General features: G+C 29.9%; 1 protein-coding gene across 1 annotated transcript; it reads left to right on the top strand.

Annotated features, from left to right (window-relative positions):
* Window positions 1-2,070: 2,070 nt before the first annotated feature.
* Window positions 2,071-18,911, top strand: LOC131853786 (G-protein coupled receptor dmsr-1). Its single transcript, XM_059204825.1, has 6 exons — window positions 2,071-2,352; window positions 2,752-2,910; window positions 5,707-5,843; window positions 7,406-7,508; window positions 14,470-14,857; window positions 18,688-18,911. The coding sequence occupies exons 1-6, from the start codon at window positions 2,071-2,073 to the stop codon at window positions 18,909-18,911; spliced, it is 1,293 nt and encodes a 430-aa protein (XP_059060808.1).
* Window positions 18,912-25,019: the final 6,108 nt, after the last annotated feature.

Raw genomic sequence — 25,019 nt, forward strand, 5'->3', positions numbered from 1 at the left:
ACTTGATTGTGTAAATTTAATTCGTATTTTGTCAGTTATTTTTCCATAAAGATATAGTAACACCATTTTAGTAAATTGAAGTAATATTTTCAATCTACAAATTTGTAAATCATTGATGACGTCTCAAGCAGAATGAGAATGTTGTTTCACTGAAAATCGATTATGTAAATGTGGTTGGATTTTTGTTGCGGGACGCGAGATTAATAACGAACGTCGGGTAGGATTTGTCACCCTTCCCAACAGTTGATGTTTTATAAAACGCACATTGTTTTGCATAAAACGACAGCTTAAACGTACTATGACATTAATCATAATTTGCCTTAGGTATTAAAAATAGCATTACTTGTTATTTATTAATATTTAAAATTTTTAACGTTTTATTTGGTAGCTTATAGTCAGATTCCGATTAGTAGGTAGGACAATAGCAATAGTCTTTATTCAAAATGAACATTATGCTTAAAGTGTATTAGAATAAAGACTGCAGGCAACTGCAACATTCCATATTCATTCTTTAAAAAAAAAAACTCATAGGTAGTAAAATAAAATCGTAACAAATATTTTCGCCGTAAAACTATTTTAGAACATAAAGACCAATAAAACATGAAGGTATTATTCACAGCGTACCTTTTACATACGTTCTAATTTAAGGAGTAACAATGTTCGTCAGTGTTAATCAACGTAATAAAAAATAGAAAATATAACGTATTGAGTAATGGCACTGAAAGATTATCTTTAAAATAATAACTATATTTTTAATATTTAAATGTAACTAATCTTTTTTATCTTTGTACTAACTTGTAGTTAAATTAGAAGAAGTATATACCCTAGACTAAAATTGTAATGCCGTAATGTGGTAAACATATAAAACATGTTTTCGTTGTACATTTGAAAACATTTTAACTTAATAGTAGATTTTTCCAACGACATCATCAGCGTGCTTAGATTTTGATTGGCTAGGGTATAATTGCTTAATAGTTTCTCGCATCCTATATATATGTATACAAATAAATAATTAAACAAAATCACTGTTGTAATATTCATAATATTAGTAAGAATTACTATTAAATCTTGTTACAAATACTATAACAAACTTCTGTCTGTACAAATATTAGAGCTGCATTGAGTTTCGACTAATAGAAATTGTGTTGGATTTTGTTTACGCTATCAAACTTCTAACAATTTGAATCACAGTAGTGTAGTAAACAGTATTTGTATTCGATAAAATAAGTCAGAGCAAAACTTAGGACTTTAGGAATTGAGGAGAAGATTTTTTTTAGTGGTTAGATAAGACAATTTACCTTAAGTTTTTTATTTATTGAGGAGTTAGTGGTTAGATAAGACAATTTACCTTAAGTTTTTTATTTATCATATACATGTAAAAATAATTTCCGCACAATAATTATAATAGTTCTTAAGCTAAAAAAAACAAACAGTAAACTTGAGATTATAAATACAAAATGAAAATCTGATATTCAAAAGAAATCAATAGCTTTATGTAATATAAAGTAAAATTTATTGACATCAGATACTCTTGAAACAAAAATTTGCAAGTGATGTGAAGTAAAAAAAAAGAAAAAAATGCGGTCTGATATTGTGACGAAATTGTATCGTATTGAAGATTTCTTTTCCTATATCTGACTATTTGAGAGCCTGGTAATCTAGAAATACTATTCAAAATGTACAGAGGGTAGTGGCCCAGTGGTCTGTTACTCAACTTAGACACAAAGTATGCAAGTTCAAATCTTAGGCAACACCAAACAAAATTATGTAATTTGAGAGACGGCGCTTGGTGGATAGTTCCTTCTCTGTCACGTGCTATTAAATTATCTTTACGACGATGGTTAACTGTGCTTCTGTCTACCTCATATAGCATAACAACCATGAAGATACAATTTCATTGTTATTTATTAATCAAAAAATTGTTGTTACAGAAACGAATCGTAAGATGAGCACGGGAAATCGTTCTTACTTCCATCTGACCCATTTCGGGTGTATTCGGTGTGATATATGGTTCTGGACGCAGTAATTCTAGTTAAGTGATGAACAATAGACCATTCTACGATAGTCACAATGTTAGCGGACGATAGCAACCGACATAATGTAGTCAATACAACATACGGGTCAAATTTCTCATACGATTTGTTTGATGATCTAAGATTCATTACACTGCTTAAACACAGAGAGTACAATCAAAGCGCAAGCATTAGCGAGGTTCTGAAGGCGTTGGAAGATTGGAGGAATCGCTATAACATTTCCATTGTGAAAGAGTGTGACAGGTTGGAATATTGTAGTGGAGAGTTTAGAGACTTGATTCTCGCTTACAACAGTATTCATGGCTACGTCAGTCTATTAGTAAGTCCTACATTATTATCTGTTTTATTTTTAACTACCGATCCGCTCCAGCCTCACATTGCATGATAATATTTTTTGAAATATAATGTAGCACATGTTACACGTATATTACGCACATAATTTTTTTTAAAAACTAATCTACTAACAAGAAATCAATCAATTTGTTTAAGATAAGGCAGTTCAATTACAGGATACGGAGGTATAAAATCTTAGTTCTCCGTGATCGGACGATAAAATAAAATTTTAACCACATAAAATAAAATTTTAGATAAAAATATATAGGCAAATGTTCTAGATGTCATGTTTTTAACGCATTTGTTTATTAATTAATCACCAGTGTTCATAATAATTCAGTGATTAAACATAAATTAACTGACAATAATTTTTAATCCTAACCAGGTTTGCCTCTTTGGAAGTCTAGCAAATATCCTGAATGTGGCTGTTTTGACGAGAAGGGATTTAGCGGCGGCACCTATAAACAGACTACTCAAATGGCTCGCTGTTGCTGATGTATTTGTCATGATTGAATATGTTCCTTTCGCGATTTATAGATACCTGGTAAGTAATTCGTATTTTAAGTATTATTATTTATAAGTAGTAGTTAATAGTCACCTAATTCTATACCAATATTTATATTCTTATCTTTAAATAAACGTATTGTATCTAAATGCGAGCTACAAAGAAATCTTAAAAATCGCCAAAGACATCTAACTTGTACACAAACAGAGACAACAAATTATGACAGTGACCTTGTGCTTAATAATTAGGTATTTCTATATTTACCATTGCTATTACTGTAAACGTTATAACTTTATCTGGGAGAATTGAAGCGATTCCGAATACTGTTAATAGTATTGGTATTTCGTAGAAAATAAACTATCTGCAATTATTAATATCCCAATAAAAAGTTGTCCACTTGAGAGAAGGAAGTTCGGTTGCATTAGGAAATATATTATTACTAGCTGTACCCGCGACTTCGTCCGCGTAAAATAGTGACCTTGAGCAATTAGTAAAAAATATATATTAATAATCTAACCCAATAAAAAAATTTCATCGTTCTAGCTTCAAAAATGAAATTTCTATACATAATTCCATACAATTCAATCAACAGCCAAAAACTAATAACTACTATATATTCCAACATACCATACATACATTACATCTCTTTCAACCCCTTATAACCCTTTTTCTTGTTTTTTTTAAACTTATAAGTGTCATCATGTACCAATGATATTACTGTAACCATTTATGGCTGAGTCCTGTGACGGTAGGTACTGATATTTTCTCAACAGCCTAAAATATGGGTTTCAAGTTTCTAGCTTTAAAAAATGACAATACATGCATACAACATTTCAACTCCCCTTTTGACCCTTACAACCCATTTTCGTTAATTATATTTAATCAATACGCAAAAAAATAAGATTGAAGCTTAAACTTTTAAAAAATTCCTCTTTCAGTCTCTTATAACCCTTTTTAGCATTAAAAAGTAACCTATGTCCTATCTCAAGATCTAGACTTTAAATTTCATTTAAATCAGTTCAGAAGTTTTGGCTTTTAAGACAGACAGACAGAGTCACTTTCACTTTCATAATATTAGTAAGGTATTTATTAAATAAACTGACCCAAAAAAGCGTAAGAAAAAAGCTTAATCGTTCTAGCTTCAAATATGACGAATTTCCATAAAAACTTTTATCTGCTATTTTATTTTACCCCTTGAATGGTGACAATGTGATATTTACAAATTTAAATGTCATATTTATTTATATTTAATAAACAGTTTAAACATTTCTTTAAATTCTTTTGAAAATTGGTGGTCCAGTTGGCCAATAACATAATAAAATTTTGTTAAATCAAAATAATAGATGTGATATTCTAAATTGCAAACTATCCCTCTACTTGCGCGAACCATATCTCTGACTCTACTGGCCAGAATGGAGAAACGCGTATTCCGAACCTGAATAGCTCGGATGGAACGGTAGATGTTGTTTCTTCCAAGGAAATGTTGTTCATATGTATTGACAACATTTTTAATATTATATGTTGTTTTATTCTTCAAAAATATTAATAATATGTTCTTACGCTCTTGTCCAAGAGCAGGGTCATCAGTTATATATACCAGGATTATATTTATGTATTTATAAAATAAAATTGCAGAACAAACGTTTATTCATTTAAATTCATAAGGAGACAACGGATTGACAATAATCAGTTGCGCGCGCAACAATACAAATGACATATATGTTTATTTATGACATATGAGCGTTAATAAGTCGCATATCTAGTACAATACTGGTGTAATTCAGAAATTAAAAATTTTTGAAAATAGACTTAATAACACAATTATAAAGTAGACTTTCCAAAATATCTAATTTTTTAGTTAAGCCATTATTACAATAAGTGTGTATTCAACCGCATAAAGATAACCTTGCATTACCATTTTCAACCCCTTACAACCCTTTTTTCGCATTAAAAAGTAGCCTATGTCCTTCCTCGGCGTCTAGACTATATGGGTACCAAATTTCATTTAAATCAGTTCAGTAGTTTTGGCGTGAAAGCGAGACAGACAGACAGACAGACAGACAGACAGACAGAGTTACTTTCGCATTTATAATATTAGTAAGGATTACGTAATTGACACTCGGTTTTAACTTTTATGGATATTAAAGATAAAATATATTAACACATAAAATTCTTCTTCACTTAATAAAAAATGAGTATATATTATAATATACACACCGAACTCTACCAAGTATATGTAAGTACTTGCATAAAATATATTAAGTAATAAATTTAATGGTAATGGATAGCACTCAAGCATAATATTAAAGAACGAAAGTACATACGGGCTCGAAGACTTACATGCTTTTAAGAAAATTCATCAGATTATTCTTATACGTTTTCTATAATTATAATGAATTTGGTTTCGTAATTTATTAATTACAACAAATATTTTGTACATAATAAAACATTTTTTAGAATCAGGACCTACATTTATCCTCACTGTTTTTTTAGCCCTGACGTAAAACAGAGGTGTTATAAGTTTGACGTTGTTCTACATCGACGTCGGTTGGTTCCTTTAGTAGCTACGAGTACGAGTATACACTCGTAGCAACTAAACGAATGAACCGATTACGATACAGTGACTTTTGTTTGAGATGTGTTCGAGATGATTCTTGGCTTCCAGTTATGAGATCTGTATAGGCATTTCCAGATTATCAGGTCTTTTTATTATACGCGTAATAGGATTTTTGAGTTCTTTTTGTGCTGAAGGTTATTTGAAATGTTTATTTATGTATTTAACTTGTGTAAGATTATTTTAAAAAGTGTACGTGTCATATTTCCTACTTGTTGCAGTTGCTACCAGGTCAAGAAGACTGGCCATACTCTTGGGCAGTATACATGCTGTTCCATATGCACTTCACTCAAATCCTGCATACTGCATCCATACTGCTCACTCTATCATTAGCCGTCTGGCGGTACATAGCTATCAAGTATGTAAGAGCTTTATTACTTTCTTTATGGGTGTAAACAAAGTTAGATAGATAAATACTAGTAACCTGCTACATCTACACTCAGGTGCTCATAATTGTGTGAGTATTTATTGTAGCGCGATTTTTAAAGCGTCGTGGACTTTTTTTCACGAGGGGAAATGTTGCATACAAAACCGCCCCGACCGGTTTACTATCATTAAGACCAAGATTTTTAATCTGGCCGATACAAAAAAAAGTGTGTAGGATGAGTCGTAGTGGGTGGTTATGTGTGAGTTTATGTTTTACATACATACATTAACATAGTACATATAATATACATGTCGCTCTGGAGTAATTGTTCAGAAGCTTACATTCCCAATAACAAATTTTCATTTTGTCACTATATATATATTAAATGAGTATCCGTAGATTTATATGTCCTAATCCTTATCTTTGAATACATATTGTTATTATTAACATCTATGTTTCTATTATTTTTATATATCATATAGGAGCCATACTAGTCACAAATTAAATTGTACTTTTTATATTTTCGACAGTTAACAAGAAAAGGGTTTTTAGTATATCTTCTTCCTTTTAAAGTCGAGTAAAAGGCATTTGCCTCTGATGAGTGTTGAAGAAGCTATAGTATACACTTAATTGCTGTTGTTCTATATATTACTTTATTCAATTAATTTAAGTTAGATACTTAGTTTTAAAGTTTACACCGATTTATCTAGATGATGCCCTTTACTTAAGTAATTTAGCTTCAAACTTTGCAGTACCGATAGAAGACTGAGTATGCTCATACGGTTAATAAGCAAAGTACATCTCTAGGTAATAGTGGTAATTAATTAATTAATTAACTATATATTTCTATATTCTGCATATTTTTTTAGTTTTTAATCTTACGAGTACATTAATACGTAATGTTTCGCGTTATACATGTTAAAAAGTAATTTATACATAAAATGACTAGGGGCCCGCCATGGCTACGCATGGGTATTATATTAGGTATGGTATGGATATATTATGGTAGGTTAATATATCGAAGTTTTCATATGATTACTATATTACTATATATCGCCTATGTACATAGGGTATTACATAGGATTCTAACGGTTAAATTTTTTTTCAAATAGATCCAATTGTTTCGGAACCTGTTCAATACAAACAAACAAAGAAATAAATCTTTCCTCCTTATTATTATATTTTATATAGACTTACTAAATGACGATGGAGAACATGTGATACACATTATGAGTCTTGTTATAGTTCAGGTGCAAATCCTTCTATACTTACAGGGTTGATATATTATTGTAATCCTGATTTACTACCTATTCTTCTCTTTAAAATAGCTATTGTTGCATACATATGTATGATATGACTTAGATAATTCGAAGTTTTACAGCAAACGATGAAGACGAAGTTAACCGTCTAACATTCTTATTGTTACAATTATTATAGTTTATATACTACGATATATCATCTCCTTCTTTTTAAATTTGTTATAATATAATATTATTATAATATATTTATTTCATGAAACATAATCTTATATCTATAATAATTTTATTATACAGATATCCATCGCACAGTCCAGCATTGTGCACGGATCGCCGCTGTTCTCTTGCAATCTTGGCCAGTTTCGTGTTGCCACCGATACTCTGTATACCTTCATATTTTGTAAGTACCATTATATTTTATCTATTAGTTATAAGTTTATAACTTAGGTATAATTTGTATACCAATCTAAATATCATTTGAATCAGTCCAGCAGTTTAAATTTGTTCATATAACAAACATCTCTGCAAACATTCATATTTATAATAAAACAATAATATAAATAATAATAATCATCTTGTAACTATTTAAATAATTTGGATCTTTTTAGGTTTATCAGAATAGAACAAATACCGGCCTGAACTTACTTTATAGAACAAAACGTGTAAGAATCAGTTATACAAAGAGTGACGCCAAGCGTAGCCCGCATTTTGCATAGTGGTTTTGAGCAAGACTTCAACTTTAGCGTTACTCTTAAAAAATAACTACATTCACTGCCTCGTTCAAATAAGAATCGCAATTATTACGGCTTATAGAGGTTTACCTACACCGATCCTGAAACTAAAATCATTCCTGTCAGGCATGAGGTAGGTAGCTTTTAAGCGACCGCGACGCGTAAATCCTTGCGCGGGTTAGAATAAGAGTCCTTCCGCACTCTGCCCTTTTTCTCGTCCGGTGAATTTGTAAAAGAAATGAAACAAACATAGATAGATAATACAATACTATGACGAGAGGCCGCCGACTGATAACTTTGCAGATGGAATGAATAATAGAACCATGTATAATATTTTATAACTATATAGACTATACCTACGACGTATATTGGTATTCATAATTTGACAATTTACTTAGGAAAATGAATATTATCATAAAATATTTAAATAAAATAATTAACATCCAGAGAATAAGAAGTTTATAACTTCTTATTGGCTTAAAAAACTTAAAAACGCAAGGAAATCTGTAAGTAATAAATAATAATTTTAAAAAAATATATGTTTATTGTAATACTATTTTTACTGTCTGTGAATATGGTATATTCCATTTGGTTAGTCAAAATATTTTTATGGGTTAAGAAAATTAAATATAATTTTCTAAATTAACTCAATTATTTAGTTGATAATTTTGCTACCAGAAATTTGATAATTGACTCTTAAAATACACGAAAGTAACAAACAAACATAAAATTTTGATAAAGTATGTATTGATATATATTATTAAATATAATCTAAACGTTATCTAAACCTTCCATTAATTGCTAACATTTTGTATTTGTCCTCTAGTATGATGTTGTTATTACAAACTAGTAAACGTAGTAGCTGGCAAAGGGTCCATTATTCTCATATTTCAAGTACATATAATATATAAATTTTGCATGACAAACTACAGCTAACAAATGACAACATTGTCTATTCGTGTAGCTGGTTGTGTATACATATATTGCCTCCTTCAATATATACCTGTATATATTTTTATTGTATCATAATGGAATGGTGGTTCTGCCTGCACTTACACAGACGGTGCACCAGTGGAGAATGATAAGATGTACAGGAGGTCAGGTTAGCTAGCCCTATGTAATAAATCATTAGAAATTTATCATGATGGTGTCCAAGGGGAACCGTATAGAAGTCAACCTCACATAGTACATTGCTAGAAATGGGGTCAACAATCTATACTGTCGACAATCCCCTTTCTCCTCTTCAATATATTTACCACTGCATTAGTGAACAATAAACTGATAAATGTTTGAAAATATGAATACCAAACGTTATTATATACACCAAACTATGTATTAGTATTTATTGAATAATACTGACGGCAAAACTCTTTGTACTATAGTAACTAAAATAGTTTGTTTATTTATTAACCTAAATTCCGTAAATATATCCAATATGTAGATGTTTATAACTAGCAACATGTTGGCTTTAAATTAACTTATATTATTTCAACGTAAATAATTCACTGATATAGGTACAAGGCATTCATAAACTGTTATAGTATAGTTAACAATTCTTCGTTAAGTGTTCACTGATTCGCTTCAGTAGATTTTAAAATCTCCTAGAAGAGTCCTTTTGTTTCGTTGAGTGTCTATATAAGTATTGCTGCTAGCTGTAGCTTACTTATAAGACCTTTATTGTAAGACGCCTTAAGACTTTGCTAAATTATATCGCATATACAATAGACAACTTTCACTGAATGTAAAAATAACTTAAAGAAACTATAAATTATTTTAAAAATAAAATTCTCTCCATTATTTATATAGTTAAATCGGCTCATAATTTTATGATAAATAAAAGTATTTACCTCTCTCGACGTTTCGACAAGATTATACTAGTCGTGTTCAACTCGTATCATAAAATTTCTATTACCATTATATTCATATTAAGATTTAATTAACTATATTTTTTTTATACATATTACATACATAAATTTTAAAATTATCAACCACAAGTCGTAGTTCCTTAAATTTTATATAACAGATAATGCAATTAATATTGTATAAATGTTAATACGAATAAAAAATATTTAATTATCATAATAAAAATATATTTTTTATTTTTATGAGGTCAATATTCAAAAGATTACTTCTCCTAAATACCTATCGTGCCATACATATTTTGTATCTCTTTATTAATATTATTAAATCTCGAAATTCTCGCCAGTGTTTATAATTCTTTGAGCACATCTTATCCGAGTACATGGTACACGGAGGTTAAAGCTGCAGATACTATTGTCTATGTTTTGTATTTAAGCGTACTTACACGTATTATATTACGAATCAAATGATTTACCACTTTTCTATAGGAATAAGGCATTTGTGACAGACAAAATACGGACTGTAATCCCTTTCCCAGAGGATCATTTGTAACAAGCATCCCACAAGCGATGTCTTTGTGGATTCTTATCGGTTAGATGGTTATAAAAATATCCTCTAGAATTTATCACATTGCGAAGAATTAAGTAGTTGATATTGTGTATAGAAAGTCTTATCACTAACAATTCATAGTTTGGGTTTAAACTAGCTGATCCGCGCAACTATCTTCGTCATATTTTCGTCGCTTTTCCAACTTTTTCAACTATAGCTCTGCTCCTATTAATCGTAGTGTGATGTTGCCTTTCTCGATAAACAATAAAAAGATTTTTAAAATTGAATGAGTAACGGAGATTACGCCAAGCACCTAGTTTTTAAAATCCACAATATACATATAATTATTTATTATAGTACTACAATAAAATAATTTAATACGTATTATGTATGTTTTTGGATAATAGGTACGAACTGAGTACCTATATTCTAACAATAATATCTGCTTCTCAGTGTTGATCAGAAAACGTTGAATATCAAAATTAATCTGATATCGTGGGCGGACGGCCAATAAATTAGGGCCCCCATAATTGATTACTACATTTACCTGTTTCCTTGTACTGATTGCTAAAGGTTAAGATCGAGAAATGGCAGATATAGTTATAGAAAGCAGAGGGCAGGGCATACCTACAAAATTTTGTGATAGCGTTATCTAATACATAACGCTATCACAAAATTTTGTTTTTAAAACTAATTACAATTAAGGGTATTATTTTACTATTTTAGTCAATTGATCTACAAGATGTAAAATAACAGTTAATTATATAATATATTACGCAATTTATAATGCACCACTTCTATAAGCTTTTATGTAAATGTACTTATTAAATGTTTATTTTACCCTTCCAACTTCGCCATGAACTTTCAATAAGTGAATCCCTTGTTTGAATTAACTTTTAATTTTTAAGGACGTAGAAAGAGAATTAATTATATGTTTAAAAACAGTTCAACATTATGAATTATTTATCCGAATGTAATAAGTTTATGTAAATATAAACATCATCATGTTTATTACTGTAGGTGGACTGTTTGAGAACGTAAGTTACGTAAGTTACAGTACATCTGAAAACTAGAATTTTCTGATAATGTAGCCACATAGCTTTCTACAAACGAAACAATTTTTAAAATTTTTAAGTAATTATTAAAAATTTATTTAAAATAAAATTTTCCTCTCTTTAAAAATTATTAGTACTGTGTGGCTTTACTATATTTTCTTTTTTTTGGATTTTATGCTATAAGTATATGTCCTAATATATTGCACATTTAATTCTGAAAAAATCACAATACGAATAGGCTATTTACCCACATGATGGTGTGACGCAGCTTGCCTACGCGTGGTCAAATTCAGGAAAATGATGGTACAAAAACTGATGAAATACAAATATCACGCTCTGTGCAAATGAATCTATAGCACGCAAACGATCTGACAGTTTTGTCTGTTCCATATACTGTTATACATATTTGGGCTAACAGATTCTATAGACGTTCAAATATTGGTGTGACGTTTTTATGGAAATAATGGATGTGTGTAAAAAACATTAATTGATATGCCTTTTAATAAGCTTTACTGCTTTTCCTTACTCTGTAGCAGATATATTTTTATGTGTTCTAGTTTCTCGTATTTTTTTTCCTATTCGACTATAGATAATAATTCTTAACTCTTCATAATTATTTTATTGCGAGTACTCCATAAGAAATAACAGGCTTAACATATACATATTTTATTTATATCCGACTCTAAGGGAATTGTAATTTAATTGCATATGTTTTATATATTTCAAAATTTTATGATTATGATATTAACAGAAATAGAAATGCCAACTGAAATATCTAAATAGCTAACATAATTATTATAACTATAACTATTAAAATTATTCAGTTCTTTGGAATTTTTTACATTTGTTAATGTACTTACAGTCAATTTATATAAGTACTATGGGGAATTTGAATTTTCCTCGTCAATCTAGAATAAAATTTACTAAGTGGTAGGTAAATATAGTCTCGATCTAGCAGTCCAATAATTTTGTAGCTTACGTGAGCATAAAAATAGTTTTTTCTCCGAAACCATAAGTCTAAAGAAACTTTGTTTTAATTTATCTCATAAACATTAATGTAGCAACTGAACTTTATTTGAGTGCCAAAACAAGTTACAATGTAGATACATAAGGTTTTCTAGAGTTCTATAGCGAGGTGAGCTAAAAAAACAGTCTGTTAAAAGCAGACGCGTGTAGGTATATACGTATTTACTCATTGCATTTGTTGCATTGAAGTAACACTCTCCATTACATATTAAATGTACACACTGTACTATTTTGAGAGGAGTTGTTTAAAAGTGAGTATCGATTTTACAATGTGAAAGAACACTACGTTAGTTTGAGCATGAGGAAAGGATGCCAGATGAAAAGGATACGCGAAGTGTAATGAAATTCTTTTTCTATAATAAATTTCGGCCGAACTCTCGATATTTCCTTAAAATTATTAGTTTTTCTCTCTGTCCCACCGATTTATATTTATCGTTTAATATCTATTCCATCGCAGACAATTTTATTCGATTGATTACGAGTCTGATAAAATAACATAAAAAGCAATTGAATACTCATTGTTCAGAATATTTGGAATTATAATTTTAGAACAGTCCCCTAGTTGTCGTTTGCTTCCAAAGACGGCGGTTAATCGTTTACCAACAGAAGGCACATAATGCTTGTTTGCCAAGCTATTGTTAGAAACGCAATTATAAGTGTTCCCATTATCGAAGAGGAACCTTCAAAACAACGTCGTATAAATGAACTATTTTTACCGAGGTAAACTTTGTACAGAATAGTCTGCGGATACCTATTTCTGCCGCCAAGGTTTGAAAGATGTGGCAGTGAAATTACCGGGTACGGACGATACTTTAGCCCTTAGGTATAACAATACATGAGATACCAGTGACGTCATTTAACGCGTTGCTGGTTCATGTAGGTATATAAGCGACGTTTGTTTATTTCGTTGCCAATTTAGTTGACAAAAGGACTGTATTTGGTACTATCACGTAGTGAATGTCGAATATTTTTAAATTACATGCAAAAATAAAATATATTCGTGATATTCTAAAGCTGTACAGAATTCCAATAAAACCATTCATGCGATCTACTCGGTTAAAATAACACGCTGCAAAATTGTGGCCAGTGTTTATCCAGATAAATATACAACGTTCGCTGTCAAGTTAATCGCGACAGATAAATGGACAATTTTGATTTGATTTTAGGCTTAATCATGCGTTTTAATTTTGATTTTGATGATGAACTACTTTTTTATGGTTCATTAATGGGTAGCAAGCTAAACAAATTTGTAATCGTTGCACGTTTTATGTATCCTGTTATTGCTTCTCTCAACTACCGTTATTATTAGTAATTAATATTCGTTTTTATAAATAAGCGCATTGTAATTTTGAGTTCTAATGAATTTTATAAATATATAATTCATAATGTTCATTAGAACTCAGCGAAGTTTAGAAATACAAACGGTGAAATTAAACGCGTCGCGTCGACTCATTAACAAAAAAAAATACAATGTTTGAAACAATAATATATTTGAGACCGGGTTTTTTTAATAATAATAAGACGTTACGATTTATAAATGTTAATTGTACATTAATTGTGCATTTATAAATGTTATTATTACAACATTCCTAGTAGAAACAGATTCTCCAGGATAATCGGTACTTTTCATAAAACAATACTTCATATATATTTTATGGAACTGTAAGGTGACGAGTCTGCATTTGGCGATATTTGATTTAACATGGAAAAAGCTAGAAAAATGTGTTAGAAATGAAGCCAGTTGAGGTCTGTAATCTCTACCTATCCTTAAGGGAACAATATTTGAGGTTATAATAATAACAATATTAAATTCTGTAACAGTGAATCCTCTTATTATAAATGTGAATGTCAATTTGTTTGTTTATTACGATTTCGCTATGTAATTATTAAATGTATTATCGTTGAAATCATAATACATATGTAGGTATATAGGCTGTGTGGGATAGAGATACATATCGAGTTACTTTTCGTGAATCAAGTTTCTCGGCAATATATTAATACAGAAAAATTTACTTGCATAAGTTATTAAAATGCCTGCAGGAATAAATGATTTTGAAAACTCCAGTCAAATGACAGTCCATGGATACCAGTGGCGTAATAACGTATAAACTCTTGATTTAATAATGCTTTTCTCTTGCAGGTTTTCACTATCCACAAGGACTTTACCATCGACAAAAATGGAAATATACCAACCAAAGTATATTACGTTGATTCGGATTACGACGGGACATTGTATCAGATAAATTTTTGGGTACACGCAGTACTCATAAAGCTGCTACCATGCTTTATATTGACTGTGATAAGTGCTTGGCTCATCCGGGCCCTTTATCGAGCGAATACTAGGAAAAAGGCGCTTAAAGGTTACAGTGCGTGTCCAGCTGAAACGGTCGTCAATGGCAACGGGAATATCTTTACAAGAAAATCAACAAAACGCAGCAAAGCTGAGAGAAGGACGGACAGAACGACAAAAATGCTGGTAGCTGTGTTACTGCTCTTCCTAATGACGGAGTTTCCGCAAGGCATATTAGGTTAGTATGGATTTAAAATTTATGAATAATTTGATATTAGTACAGTTATTCAATATTTTCAAATGTTGTTCTATCATAATAAATTTAAGTATTTTATTATAACATAAAAAGTACCCTGCCTTACATGTGTCCGATATAATATCGAAAACAACTGAACGGATTTTAATGTTTTTTAAGCCATTTGTAGGTAATTTTGACACAAATATTCAGTTATTATAAAATACCCGGAGAAGCTGGGGCAGAGCGCTAGTTTAATAATAAAATTAATATGTCACCTTACTATTTTGTACATTTTGATTGATATACAATATGTCGAACACCTGAGCAGACCCTTTTATAAGAAACCAAGTGGCAAATTTAGGTTTGATTTAGTTGAAAAATCACTTAGGTAGGTAATAACAAAAACAAAATAAGTTGATATATAAACGATTTTTCTTTGTAGTCTGTGAAACTCGGAGAAATGGGAGTTAAGAAGAGTAATACACGTGGTATTAAAAAACTCAATGAAATGAGGGTCAAGTCAGCTTGGGTTTTTGTAACCTAGACAAAATGCGAATGAAATATGTACTATATATATGGTTATTAAACATTTGAGATAAATACTTAATTAAAAACAAAAATCTCCAGAATTGCTCGACCCAGTGCTGCTATATATTGTAAAAACGACATCTAGAATGATGAGAGTGATAAAGTAAATTTTTATCATTAACATTTTAAAAACGCTTTAATTATGGCTTTTAATTATTGTTTGACAAATTATAACTGAAATACACAATAAAAGTCTTCCTAAATTATATTTTGCGTAATGAGATAAATAATTTCACTGTTGCCAACAAGAAACTCCCTTGCGACTAGTGGGAGTAACCTGAAACTTTTGTTATTAAAATTTGTTTATTTATTCTACTTGATGCTTTAGTAGATCGTCTATAATAAGGAGAGATTTTGAAATCTACAGGTCAAATATATATTTAATTCGACTCATTTACAAAATATAGAAACAATTTTTTGTTAAGTCTTTGTCAGTTATACCATGTTCAGGCCATGAAAAAACCTACTTTAATCGTACTATAAAGGATATTATAATAATACAATTGGTAATAAAGTGAATTTATTTGTATCAATAATGGAAACAATCAAAACCTATAAGTTTTAAAAAATTGATTACCTATTAAAACGTACAATATTAATGAATTATATAAAAGGATAAAGTTTATTATATTTGCTGAAGACATAGCTATTCTAGGCTAAGACTATTGGCTTTAATGCATGAACTATTGGACACTATAAATACTAGTTTTGAAATACATGAATTAGATATTAATACCAAGAAAACTAAACAATGACAATTGAAGAGATTGATGGAAAATCGTGGGAAATAGAAGCACCTACACCGACACGGAGGCAGCTCTTAAATTATGAAAGAATTAATATATTTTATATAAATGATATTGAGATCACCATAATAAGTGCATTCATTCATGCAAAACCGCGGCTAATCCCTCGACGTAAATTACAACATGCATAGCACAAAACCATTGAAGCATTCCATTCCCAACATTAGTAATTGATTGTTGATTATCGTAAATATTTGTGGTACGGAGCGGTTAAATACTCGACCCTTTATTTAACGAACCAGTGTCCTTATAGAATCTATTGAATCCTTCTGTCCCTACTTCATATAGATACATATATGTATATACATTCACAAGGTAATAAAAATCTTGTTGAACCATTAATTCACGTAATTAAAATCTTACTAAAATGATTTTTTGTGAATTTGAATATATTTTTATAAGAAATTTATAGAATATGCATGTGAAATGAATAAAATATTATTATATATAACGTCGTGGTTTCAACCTAGACTTAGACTTAAAAGTAGTGAGTACCAATCAGACCTACTCGAAAAATCTTTGTGTGTCAATTTATATATCTGACTGTTATTTCGGTGATGGAGACATCCATAACAATTCAAATTAAGAAAGACGCTATATAATAATAATAATAATAAATTTCATCGCCTCAAATTATATAATTCGAATTTTATTATATAAATGCTATATAGATATAGATTCGCACGCTGTTACTTGAATTTTGAATTACATGAATTTTGCTCGTAACCCCGGTTAAGGCAACGTAATAGAAACGTCGAGTGAGGTAAATACCTTATTTAACATTAAATTACTACTACCACAGATAACATAATATTACATTACTACTAACTGTAGTAGTAATTAAAGTTGTTCAGCGTGGACAATATTGTATTTTTCTCTTACTCTATTGTTATGTAAATATAGTTGTCGGTATTAATATGTTTAAGTATTTCAATAATTTGTACTAAACGGAAAACTTTAAAAATATAAATTTATTTCTTATAAAAGCATATATTTTCAATATGTATTTATCTTAAAATAGGTGTAATATCAAAACAAAGCCGTACCATAAACGTGGTATAAAAAATGTGTCATAACATATATAAAACTTTTGCCTTCCATTTACACACATAGGTCTCTTTACATTTTTAAATCTTAGATAATAATTTAACAATGTACGAACCGCGAAAATGCGGTTGAAAGATTTCAATGAAATTTTCCAGGCACATAAATAGGCATCCGCTCGACAAACTATATCAGAATTCAATAAAGCTTTAAATAAAATAAAGCACGCATGTGCATACAACGGTATTAGCAAAACTATTTTATGCATTTTTGTTAAAGCATCTCTATCATTATAGAAGACAGAGAGAAAGACATAGCAAATAAAACTTGGTATATACTTATATATAAATTATATACAGAAAATATATTATTATAACAAAATCTTTTTATTATATGTTTGTAATTAAGGTTACTATAATAGTAGTCTTAAGTATAATAAAGTACAAGGAGTATTCTCATTGAGTACTAGAATTAAATGACACTGAATATTTGCTACGATGGAGCATTTACTACACAAGTAGGTACTCTCATGTTGTAGTTATTCCATGTAATTACACAATTCGCAATTACATAAGTAGGTAGTCATTAGGGATTTGCCTAAGTGCTTGTTACATTTGTTTAAATGAAATGCTTCTCATTATATTGTTTTGTTATTGTGCTCCTGCACGCATAGTATGTATATTTCGTTAGAGGTTTAATATTCCAAAACTCCTATTCTGACAGATATGTATGTACTCTATTGGAATAGGTTTACGTTAAAGTAAAAGTATATATTTAATATTTATTCCTATAATACTACTGCTTATTATTAGTGATTCACGGTTATAGCTATATAGGTAGGTAGGTACTATATATTTCGTTCCAATTTCAATACCCTTAGGAAAGTTCTTTTATTTGTAATAATATGAAAAAGTAATTTATTCTGACTATTCCTAGAATTCGAACACAAAAGTCGGAAAGATGTTTCGGGTTGAGTAGACTCGACTGTTTTAATATTTAGGTTTCATTAGAAAAGAATTATTGTGAATAATTTTTCTGTCTAGTCTTGCAAGAAAATAATTTTGGACCCTTTTAGTAAATCGATTTCTTGATGCCCTTTACTTGATTACTTTTTTATTTCGAGTTATTAAAAAGTATGTTTTTGTAGATTTCTCAATATACCTGTCACATCATCATTCTCTTAATTGTTTATCATTTTCACCCAAATAAAGTGATAAATTATTAACCCATCAATAATAAAGTAAAAGAAAGATATAAATTGACTAAAAGTACATACATAACAAATGGAAACATAACTCGATATGTAATTTTAACATGTTCTATATGAATATACAATTTCCAGTCTGAGTTATGAGTTTAATGAACATTTTGTTTAATATAATATTATCTCAGGTCTTCTCAGCGGCCTGCTTGGACGCTGTTTCTTCAAACGCTGCTACAACTTATTTGGTGAGCTGATGGATGCACTGGCACTGCTGAATGGAGCCATCAACTTCGTGCTCTACTGTTCCATGTCCAGACAATTTCGTACTACATTCGGACAGTTAATTCGCAACCGGTGTGCGCCTACGCCCCGCGCCGGATCGCATACCGAACTGCAGACTACATACGTTTGACTGAAACTACGACGTCGTAATAGGTCCATTTTATAGTGATCATAATCTGTTTCAATCACGATGATGTTATACATTACCCACATTATATATGTATGTCGCAAATTACTACTACCTACTAGTGAATGAAATTAAGATATGATCAATAAAACGAAACGAATTTTAGCATTATGTAACATCGGCTTGGTCTTTATACAAGAATATAAGAATATATAGATCAGCAAGATCCATATTGGATATTCAAAGACTCTTGGTACGTCCAGATCAGCAGATTCATTATCTGCTATGAAAATGGCGAAATGAGTCAATTCGCCTAGATGTACAGTAGACACAGAACAATGTAAGAATCGTAGACCTGTTAGTATCTAATGTGTGTATATAGATACTAATATAGCAAATTTAGGATTTGATGAAATTTTATGTATATAATATTATATTGTTATTATAGAAATGTATATATTTGTCTAGGTTTCACAAATTATGAAAAACTATCCAAAAACTGTCAACGTATGACATGTCATGTTTATTTAAAGTTACAGTAACTTAAAACTGTATTTTAAATATCACATAATCATGTTTGAAATATATTTTTGTTTGAGGTTTGCCTTCTATCACTGGTAATGGTATATTTATAGATTTCTGAAAAAAATAACCATAAAATAAAGAAATACTCTGTGATGGGTGATATTTCTGACCATCGATTACAAATATAAAAGTATAGTCTTAACAAAGTAGGTCTATGCTTTGTTTCGCTTTGTCAATAGTTGTATACCTTAATAGTAATTAAATCAATGGGAATTTGAATTGTTCTCCGCCCAATTAATAATGACAATAAAAATTATAAACGCAATTATAAGAGATAAGACGAATTTATTACGTTATTAAATAATTTAATAAAAACTGAACTTGTAAACACATAATGTTTGTGAATTCGAATATATACATGTACCTTTTAGTATTGACACTGTCGCTATTTTTTTTTAATTGGGAAGCTTTGTAGTGTGTTTGTATCTATATGCTTCTAGAGATATTGCATAGGAATCTACATACTGTTCCAATCTCTGTATGGCATAAAGAGTTATTATTGTTGTTATACATTATTTATACAGAAACCTTTTGTACAATAGCTTTAATATTGTAAACTTGTAAAAGTTGTACTTAAAGTTATATATAATAATGTTGTAGATTGTTTAGTTAATTATACATTTCTAAATATTAATAAATTTTATACAAGAAGAAGAATAGATAACCATTTGAACTTTGTTAATTTGAATTAAATTAATTTCTATAGAAATCTTTTGGTATGAAAATTATTAGATAATTAAATATTATTTCTATAGAAAGCTAAACATGTTAACACTAACTGGTTGGTTTGTTTGTTTATTTACAATATATTCTTTGTATTACGAGTACATCATATTTTTCAGTTCTTTTATATCTTTTGAGATATACTATTTCAAATAAATATCCTTTAAATTTCTTAATATTACGAGATATTTTTAAGATTCATATGTTTCTAGCCATTTATTGTGTCTCCCCACGCAAATGGCGATCTCTCTCTGCATACCTAAGAATACGATAATGATTCTATCAAATATTTTGATATTTTCGAAGCATACATATTGACTCTATCGACCATTCAGCGAATTGTGACATTAGAACTTATCACAAGTAATTGTCATTGAAAAATGAAAATCTATTCTTCTTTAATAAAAGTCTATATTATTTTTTCTCCATTAATTAGAGTTTCAGTTTTCCTATAATACCTTAAATGTAGTAAGCAAACAAGCAAACTTTGATAAATAGTAATATCTTTGATAAACATCTAATAATAGTTTCGTAATATAAAGATCTGATTAAGTTCTTGAAAATAAACGAGCAACTAGACAAGTTGGTCAACAAGTTGTAAAGTCAATCAGAAGATGAAGGTTAAATTTGCAGCAAGTTATTTGATCGATATCTAAGGTTAAATTAAAGAAGTTCTAATTAATTTTAATACAATTTTTATTTCATATTGTCTCTATTTAATATTATAGTCTATTATAATTATAAAGATTGAAAACGAAATTTATACTACTTTTAATTATATTGAATTTTTAGAACATATGTATATACAATGAAATTATAGATAGAAAGAATTTGTATATAACTTTTTTAATATTATATCTGATTTGTTATCTATCTATCTAACATGTATATAATGTTTTCTTCATTTGATTTTGTATATAATTGCCTAATTTAATAATAGAACAATATAATAAATAGAATATTCCGAATTTTTTTATTTACCATAATATGGATGTATAGTTTGCTCATCAGTCAGGCTCGTTTATACATGTCACTGTCCTTTCCAATTTTGTTATTCAGCCGAGGGGATGGACAGATAGTAATAAGTTATTGTTATCTTTGGGCTTGCCAAAATAAATAAATATATTCGCTGAGTGGGGCGTAAAATGTCCATCAAGAAAGTTATCGGGCGAAATTATCAATCTGTATGGAGCTTCAACAATATATGGCAGTTATTGCTTGTCCCGGATCCCGCTGACATTTTTTCCGACCATAAATTGCAGTCGCTGAAGAAGGGTCGACATGTTCTGTACGAATTTACATAAAGTTGTTCAGCGTGGACAATATTGTATTTTTCTCTTACTATTGTTATGTAAATATAGTTGTCGGTATTAATATGTTTCAGTATTGTTAAGTAATATTACTAGTAATAAGCATTTGGGTATAAAACATAAGTCATATTATATCTATAGTAAATGTAAGTTAGCATTATTACATGTTGTAAATATTAAAATATATATATATTATAAATTAATGTAAGTATTCTTTAAGTAAAAATAGTGTTGTATGTCGCAAGTAAAATTGTTTATAATCAAATACTTACAAGTGTAATATATATGTATGTACCTAGATATAAAATGTATTAAGTGTGAAACATATTTATTGTTTATACCTAAATAATAAATAAATTACGTTACTGGCAATAATTATTCTCAGACCTACCAAAATACACCCAAAAATTTTTTATATTACATATATCAGCTTTATCTCACTGTGAAAACTTACAATACGTACACTATAACTATAAAACCATTAGAGAAGCGTTATTAGTAGGTTTATTTATATAAAGACATAGCACAGTAATTTTTCTTCAAACCAAGTTTGCGGGCATGGATTAAGTAAGCCTTTTTACTGGGTACAGCTTTCGAGTGTCACTGTTATAAATGACATTCGAATTTTAACTCCCTTAGGTCTTACATCACTTAATGGTCGCTACACACGACAGAAATAAAATCAGGAGCAATATCGGAACTGTAGTAGGTAGCATCCAGTATAACTTCCTAAATCGCCTCGTTTGTAGCAAAGTCCGAGCCCATTTACACATTGGCGCCACATATTTCAGATTTAGCCTACACAGCACGTGCCGTCATCGCCGTTAGATTGGAAAATTGGTAACTACCCCCCGTCCTCTTGGAAATGCGCCAAACGAATCCGTGCTGTTCTCTTTTTATTTGGAATGCTAATCTAGCTGAGCGGATTATCTGATGGTAAGAGGTAACCATCGTCAATAAACATGAATAACATCACGTTATCGTGTGACTGCCGCGATACCACTCGATTCTAGAGGAATATAATGTTGTGTCTCTTATCCTGTAGTTGCAATGTCTAATCTATATCATACAATCAAAACACAGCTTACAAAGCAAGCTGCATGTCAGCTGAAATAAACTAAGCAATTTAAACACTAGTGTTGAATACTACAGCTGTACTTCGGCTACTAGCACCATCACCACCACTGCTTTCACATTCCCTGATCTTAGTGTCGTGTGTAGGTTTTAGAAGATACACGCCCGTGCCTGTAATATTCATGGTTAGCATAATAATAGGCAGATTTTACGGAACACTTGATCCCCGAAAAAGACTATCAATCATGACAAAATTTATATGTAACTAACAAGGGAGTGCGCCTAGATGGCAAAAAGCATCAACGAAATTAATTTACTTTTAGTGAAGATACGTCTTCACTAAGGTACGTTGGCAAAATACGTAAACACGTAGTATATTTTATTGTAACAAGCATCAAACATCATTATTTTGAAACGTTTTAGTTTATTATATTACATTCTTAGTTATATAACTAACTACATATATAAAAAATATCGTTAGATTTATTGAATATAATTCAGACATTTCTTTTATTTTAACTTTTACAGGGACAGATTTTTTTATACCACAGTGATGGCTCCAATCCAGCATAAGGTCTATCTCTTGGTAAACGGTCACCATAGCATGAAAAACACCTTTTAGTAATGGCACTGTCATATATTGCCAGCACCGTCGAATGCACCGTATGATATTCAGCGTAGTAAATTACTACATTAAATTTAACATGTACAGAAGATATTAATACAGTTAAATGGGTTTTAACATGAATAATTTTATGGATGATAAAGGTATTTACCTCTCTTGACATTTCAACTTTAGTGAATTATTTCAATTTAATTTATCATGACATTATTTGTGTTAAAAGCAGTTTAACTATGTTAATGACTAGCTACCCATCCAGGCTTCGCACGGGTGTACATGTATTATACATAGAAACCTTCCTCTTGAATTACTCTATTATAAAAAAAAACCGTTTTAAAATCCGTTGCGTAGTTTTAAAGATTTAAGCATACATAGAGACAGACAGCGATAGTGACTTTGTTTTATACCATGTGATGATGATGATGAATTATGTACTAAAACCGTAAGTTTAGAAATAAGTATGGACAAAAGTTAATTCCAGCGCTTGCAATCTTTTGAGGCAACTTATAATCACTGCACTATCTAGAGATCAGCTAGTTTAAAACTGTGCAAACGTTTGTTCCATTATAGCAAGGTTTTGGTTAGCAAAGTGCTCGGTATTCTGGATTTATCACAGCGCAATCTAGTTTTAAATTAAACTGAACTTGTACTACGATAATAAGCTTATTACTATCAGAAGGTCTTATGAAAAATTAGGAAACTATTTACATGAATAACAGACACGTGGGGCAAATACAATTATAGGCTGAATGAGAATATAGACGATGCCGGTGGTCTAGCGGTATCGCACATCGCTTTATTTCTGAAGCTCACGGGCTCGATATCTTGCACAACAAAAACATTTGTGTTCATGAGTATGATTGTTCATATCAGTATGGGCGTTTACTAGATTCAAGTATTTATAATATTGTTTAGTATCTATAATACAAGTTCTACTTAGCTTGAGAGTAGTTGTCGATGTGTAAATTGTCCTGGTTTATTATGGTTATTATTACAGGTACTTAAGTTCTATTGATTGCCACTACAAAGTTTTCAATATTATGTAATGCGAGGTTCTTTGATATAAAAACCCGTTTTAGTACACCTTATCGGTTATAACAAAGCAAAGAAAAAAAAATATATAAAGTTACACATAAAAAATTAACATCAAAAATAAAGAAAAGACATGAACTTGCCAAGCTGACAGCAACAGTCTCTATGTTTACTGTACAACATAATAAACTTTAACTCTTATTAAAAAGCTTTAGGGCAATGCCCTGAGTAACGATTGGATGAAATTTCAGTGAAGATTAAGAAACAAAACAAATTGTTTGTTTTTAAAATGTAGCACAGTTTATTTAATTTGCAGACAAATGAATAATAAATTGCTACGCCCTTTCATGTTAAATGTTTAATATTCATAATTTCTGTGAAAAATAATAGGTACGAAAAATCTTTCAGAACAATATAAACAAAACGTCTTTTCTCGATTTTTATAGCAAATAAACGCTGAAGAGGAATTTTAAAATAACGATAATTATTATCATATAATCGATTGGGTAAACACGAAGCAATCTCGAGAATTTTCTTTTTATATGTCTATTGCTAGCTTGATCCTGTGGGTTTGTCGACTTGAAATCGAGTAAAACCTGTGTGTGTGTCTGTATCCACTAATATTATATAATATACTAATATGAGAAACCGGAATTTGTTGATCACTGTTACGACAAGAAAAATTCTTCCATTCAGTGCCATTTAATTATTATTTGCAGAAATAGGAAAGCAATTAAATACTGTTATTATAAATTTTGTAATATA

This window comes from Achroia grisella, unplaced genomic scaffold (assembly GCF_030625045.1).
Source record: "Achroia grisella isolate CSIRO2021 unplaced genomic scaffold, CSIRO_AGI_Agris_v1 utg906, whole genome shotgun sequence".
Lineage (NCBI taxonomy): Eukaryota > Metazoa > Arthropoda > Insecta > Lepidoptera > Pyralidae > Achroia > Achroia grisella.

Coding starts and splice junctions, on each gene's coding strand:
- LOC131853786 (XM_059204825.1), top strand. CDS start 2,071: ATGTTAGCGGACGATAGCAACCGACATAATGTAGTCAATACAACATAC. Junction 5,844..7,405: donor TGGCGGTACATAGCTATCAA/GTATGTAAGAGC, acceptor TTTATTATACAG/ATATCCATCGCACAGTCCAG. Junction 7,509..14,469: donor TCTGTATACCTTCATATTTT/GTAAGTACCATT, acceptor TTTCTCTTGCAG/GTTTTCACTATCCACAAGGA.